Source organism: Lingula anatina, chromosome 4, assembly GCF_051362555.1.
Source record: "Lingula anatina isolate TDL-2025a chromosome 4, LinAna3.0, whole genome shotgun sequence".
NCBI classification, from domain to species: Eukaryota; Metazoa; Brachiopoda; class Lingulata; order Lingulida; family Lingulidae; genus Lingula; species Lingula anatina.
Window position 1 is genome coordinate 9,707,114 of NC_141770.1, and position 6,263 is coordinate 9,713,376.

At 39.5% G+C, this 6,263-nt stretch overlaps 1 protein-coding gene across 1 annotated transcript; it reads right to left on the bottom strand.

Annotated features, from left to right (window-relative positions):
* Window positions 1-196: 196 nt before the first annotated feature.
* Window positions 197-5,180, bottom strand: LOC147762258 (uncharacterized). The gene is made up of 4 exons (XM_087011762.1): window positions 4,862-5,180; window positions 3,211-3,476; window positions 960-1,328; window positions 197-662 (listed from the first exon to the last, which is right to left on the bottom strand). Exons 1-3 carry the CDS (start codon window positions 4,995-4,997, stop codon window positions 969-971), a joined length of 762 nt encoding a protein of 253 aa, XP_086867888.1. The 5' UTR covers window positions 4,998-5,180; the 3' UTR covers window positions 197-662; window positions 960-968.
* Window positions 5,181-6,263: the final 1,083 nt, after the last annotated feature.

Sequence of the window (6,263 nt, forward strand, 5' to 3'; positions counted from 1 at the left end):
CCCGCTTATCACATGTTTGTTTGGTGAATGTAAAAAGCACAAAGGACGACTTCTATTATAACATAGGCCTACTGGTGTTTTAACTTGGGGCATATCATTATATTCCATATATATATATATATATAGAGAGAGAGAGAGAGAGAGAGAGAGAGAGAGAGAGAGAGAGAGAATAAAATCAAAAAATAAAATTAAAAAATAAAATCAAATTCCGCAGCATTTATTCATAATTTGAACCGATTGAAACAAAGCAAAGAAATGCGATAGTCAATTTTTTCTTGTTGGCGTGAGCGTGTGTTTGCAAGGTAGCTTTGATTGTCTGTATGCAAGTGGAGTTTAAACACGAATCGTGTCTCCGGGTGCTGCTCCACAGTAACGCGCCACCTTGTTTGAAAACCCCACTGGCTATTATTATATTATATAACGCCGCCTTAATAATGATAATAAAAATAATAACAAACAGATAAAATATACCCAGTATATGTCTTATTTCGAGAGGTTAAAGTAATTTAAAAGTTCATTTCTGATTAATTCATAATGTGTCAAACAGTCAAAAGTTTTAGTATCTTGTGCACGATAAATCCCAGTGATGTCGCGATGATGCTGCATTAAAGCCCCACGTGTATTTTCGTCATTCGTAATTTCATGGTCCTTCGTCTCCAATTCTGAAATATTTGGGGTTTTATATGAGATTGTGTTAAACAGTTGTTTTGTCCTCACTTCATGCATAATTACTAATTTAATAAAGGTAAGCCCTTGCATAAACATGCTACAGAAGTATTGGTATGACAAAAACACACACACACACACACACATCTATGAACATAACTGTATAAGTAAATTTCAAAATTGATAAAAAAAAAAAAAACAAAACAACGATGAAAATCAATATATTATTGTTATTTTATGTGAACATAAATACATTAGCAAAGTGAAAATAACACTTAACCGAAGACAAATACCTCTAGGCTCTATCCCTTGGGCAAATAGGGCAAGAGTAGAGGTTGCCATTTAGGTGTTTTTGTGAGATCGGTTTCATCGTTATTAGCAGTTCCATTGTAATCACCGCATATTCCCTTCATGTTCTCGCAATAATCTGGATGTATCTTGACAACTACGGTGCGAAGGCGAACAAACACGGAGACCTTGATATTCGCAGCAATAGTGCAGTGAGCTGCCAAATAAGTCCTCGGTTCGTCGCTACCGGGAAGGTCGGGGAAGCTTTCCTGGACCACCTCTACTTGAGGGTTTCCTGAAGAAATTGTTCCGGTTGCGCCAGGAGGCAGCTTATTGTCCCACCAAGGAGGGTACATTACAGGATCGCCATCGATCTGCAATGGCAGTATAGAAATATTAGAGACCATTCCCACAGATATTTGAATCGATCTGTCTCTGTCACGCCTAGTAAAGCTGTTAATGGGTAATTATCTTTCCCTTAGCTTATTCGGTAGGCGTGACAGACATTTAAGCCTCTTGAGCTGATAGCAATTCAGCGAGAACCCCCCAGGGAGTTAGGTCGATCCAGATGGATCGATCCAAGTATGGGAACCCAGTCTTAGAGAAGTGCATGTTTTATGAATGGGCTCATCGTGGGATGAGATGTTGGGAGAATAGAGTGCAGGACAGATTTAGTTCTCTCGGTGTTCTAAGGGCCCCTTTACACTGGACGGCGTCCTTTCTGCGTCCAGCAGTCCGGCCCCATTTGAGAGTTTAAAAATTATAATATTTTACGTGCCGACAACTGGCTGATCATTGAGCATTCATTCTGATAAAAAATTAATGCTCGTGCCTCCTTATTAAGACCACAGCGATGCCAAATTTCATGGTCGCAGAAAGGACGCAGAAAGGACGCCGTCCAGTGTAAAGGGGGTATGACTACTCATGAACAGTTAACATTTCTTATTGTGGCAATCAACTCTTCTTTCTAACAAATTTAGATGAATGAAAGTGCTGCTGTAAACATACCCTCAACCAGGGCTGCAGTTATTATTCTGTGGACATTGTCGCTCACAGTACGCCTACAGATATTAACCATCTATTTAACCAGAGACATATCTGTGAATATCTAGTGAAAAATTAATCTGTGGCCCTGGTTGAGGGAACTGTAAACGTCTGTTTGATTACTATGCCCCAAACTTACTTTCATCCGCTTTTACAGAAAGTATATTCTTTAACTTCACAGTAAGAGAGTTGCCATGGTTCTTTTGGTTCTTTTCTCTACGCCAAATATAATTTTAATTATAAAAAAATTAAAAATCTTTAAATTTTATTTAACTTTCCCCCATTTTTACTCTGGTACCTTGGTGCTCATTCAGATATGGCACACTTACCACGCTCACAGGCTACTTAGATCGCATTCGAAATAACTTGATCCGTAGAATAACAGTTCCGAGGACTAAATATGGCCGACCCACTTAAAAGCAATGCTGTTAATCCCCTGATGGTCCCCGCCTCCACAGGGGCCGTCGCTGCAGGGGCCTAGCAATTAAACCTCGGAGCCGAGATTTAATCCGTTTGATGGCACACGTGGAGGCGGGGAGATCATCAGGAGATTTAGGCGATGTGCTTTTAAGTGGGGTCAGCCATATTTAGTTGGCAGATCAGTTAGCCCGCGGATCATCTGTTCTGAATGCGCTCTTATACATTAATCAGGCCCTGCTATGGGTAGTGGGTGTGCTTTATTGAAAACACAAAAACAAAACATCCACCTTCTCCTTGTTTCTTCCTAATGAGTCGTCTTGCTTGAACTGCATTAATCTGGTGGAGATGGTGTATTGGATACACCTCCCTTTGATAGATTTGAGTTTCAAAATATAACAATCATGCATATAGTACTTTCATCGGGGTCAGTGAACGCCTGTACTGTTCTAGTCTGAATCAACAGGAATTGCATTAATTAAGCCGCTGGATCCAGGACTTAAGGATCGTTTGCCCCCTGCCTTTTCCTATCCTGCTGATAACATTCTTTCAAATGATGCAATTTGGTCAATGATGCATTTTGCAGATTGGTTTACCTTAAGGCCCTGAAAGTGCTGAGGAACAGGAAAAGTAAGCGATTTGGTTATGGCAGAAGGACGTTAGCTAATGACCTCTGGTTCCATATCAAAAAACGCAAAAAAAACTTTTTTCAGTGAATTTATCTTTTTTTTTTTAAACTAATCATACAGTTAAAGCAGCCAGCGATTCTTAGTGATTATGTCAATGTCGACTTACCCACGTTTCAGGAGCGTCTGAGTTTCCAGGGGGGTTGAAGTTGAAGTCTACTGTTCTGTTGTTGCACCCAAACCTAACTGCACTGATGTAGGTACGTGGTCCACCCTCGTAAAGGGCATGCTTGGTCCACACATACCACCAATACCCCTGGTCGGACGCCAAATTCCCGATTTTATTTGTAGGGGCAGGATAGGAGAAATGCCTTCCATCACACGTGCTAAAATGTGGTTCTCCTTTCCCGCCGCAGTAACACCAACCCAACTTACCTGGTTTAAATAAAGTAGACCAGTAATTTGATTTATATTGATTAAAAAAAGACTAAGTGTTAATAAAGGTTGATAGATAAAATCGAAGATGAAAGGTTCCTTGAACGAAATTGTAATTGGAAATCTTACATCCCATATGGATACTTAAACAACTGAACTTGACAACTCTTAAAGACCGACGGATTAAATATGCCAAAAAAATAATGTTTTCAATTCACTATAATCTGGCTCCTCCGTATCTCATTGAATATTTTTTACCTTTTAGGAATCTATCTGCATCACTCACCCGTCAATCACCTATTAGAGATTACATAATCCCTGCCAAATTTACTCATAATATACTCGGAATACTTCCTTATGTCCTCGTGGAACAATCTTAGTTTAGAAGAAAAGAAATCCCAAAGTGTTGCATTACTCAAATATTCTCTTAAAACTGAACTCTTTGCTGGATCTCTTTCTACTGTCACTTTAAAAGTTGCTGGATTACAAGAAATACATCTTAATCGGGCTCGCGTTGAACTACAGTGTATCATTCAAATATCAACTTTATAACCATGATTGGCTATTTTTAAACACTCCAAATTGTATCTGTGGAAAGGATGAAACTCCCTGACACTTCTTTCGTTGCCCTCTCCAACAGACGAATTATCGTAATTTCTATATAAGGCAATTGATAATATCCTGGGTAATGACTACTCTAATTTTAGAACGCAACAGGATAAAATCAACCTCTTCCTATACGGTCACAAATCTCTTACTTGTTGTCAAAACGACAGAATTTTTTGTGATTGTCGCTAATTTCCTAATTGAAAATGTGCATTTATGAATTAGCCACTCGACCGCCCTCATTCTGATTCCCGTCCACTCTGTACTCCCTCCCACAGCTGTCCTCCGATGTGCCAGGCCCAACTATTTTTTTAAAGTATTATCCAATATCATTATAATACGACATTTTTTTCTCTATAACGAATATACATTTATTAGTTAATTAGTTACATTTTAAAGTTATCTTAGATGAGCATGTAATGTTTTTAGCGATTTGCCCTCTCCATATGTGTACACTAATCATTATGATCATAAACTAATAAACGTGTTCAAAAAATTTATATGTGTGTGTGTACTCTGGTTATAGTTTGCCGCGCTGACGGTCGTTTATATAGTGTTGTTGTCAACAAATAACTTCAGATTGCATTACGAAGTGAATGATAAAGAGAGCTCCCAGATGGCTGTGAGATGGGGCAACCAGCGTGGCATAAAATGCATTGAGACCACTCGACGTTCATGCTAACACTGCACAATTATACCTATGTCGAATATGTATATATGTATATATACACTTTCCACAAAATCACAAAATATCTGTAATCTACTGCAAATATACTTACCAGCACATGTAGCCGGTGGGTTCGGCTGATTTGGGATGCCAGCTCCTGGGGAAGGTAACGCCGGATCGTTGAATTCAATGGCAGAGGCCACTTGAACTATGGTCGCAGCTAGCAGGAGCACTTGTCGTAGCATCATGGCAATAACAATTTCAAGAAATAAACTCAGAACGTGAACTTGATAATCGTGGAGTTATTAAGAAATGAGCGACTCACTTACTGAGCTTCGTTACATATTCATTGCATTTTTTTAAAAGCTGTTATATGCGTTGCTGTGACGTAAAAGTCACTGTGCAGATGTAGGGAAAAGTAGAGAGAGGAGGAGTTGAACTGTTTCCAGAGTTTGCCACGTGTGCTTAATGCAAAGTTTAACCAATAATTTTCCCCAATTTTAATTTGACATGCGCCCTGTTGGTTGGAATAGATTATGTCATACTTCATACTGCCGATGACAACAGATGGTTGAAGAGACTTCTTTTCTTCTATTTAATGATGCGGGCAAAAAGAAAAGTAATTGCATTTCATCTCCGACTGTCGCCACACTGCTGGTAAAGGTAGGTGGCTCTAAGACTGCGTTCCCATAAACCCATCCAACTAGCTGGATCGATCTTACTCTGCGGTGCTTATGGCTAAAGTGCTTTCAGTGTGACCACCTTAATTGTCTGACCCCCTCCCCCTTGAGTAATGGGGGTGGGGTGGGGGGGGGGGGTAATTGACTATCGTTAATTATCTCCTAGCAGCTTGAGGGGGCGTGCCAGACTGTTAAGCCGTTTTCACTGAATGGACCTTAGCGAGAATCCCCGTTGAGTAAGATCGGTCATTTATATGCATATTATGCAAGTTACATTGCCTTTACCGTGACCTCCATGCTTTGGATAAGTCTTGCAAATAAGAAAAATGAATGACGAACAATATATTTTATTCTTAGTGTATTAATTTTTCTTCAATATTAATTTTAAAGGTATATTTTTAACATAATCTCATTTTAATACTGTATCTTTTCATTTTATGTATACATTCAAGATAAGTCTGTTTATGGGTGCATTCCCAGAGATTTAGATCTATCTAAAGATTAAGATTTAGATCGACCTAACTCCCTGGGGGTTCACGCTAAATTGCAGTCAGCCGAGCGGGCACCATAGTTAATTACCCCCTTACAGCTTTTAGTAGGCGGGACAGACGCTTAAGCCGGCCAAGCTGACAGTAATCTAGTGAGACTCCCCACAGGGATAGATCGATCTAAAAATCTATGGAAATGGGGTGTATATATTCCAAATAGCACAATAAAACCTTATTTTTTACAAACAAAATCCCGTCAGGGCAAGCCCGCCCTTTTTTCACGGGGCTACTCAGGCCCGTAGCCAGCAATTTCAAAAGGGGGGTTCTTTTTCTGAAAAAGTGGACC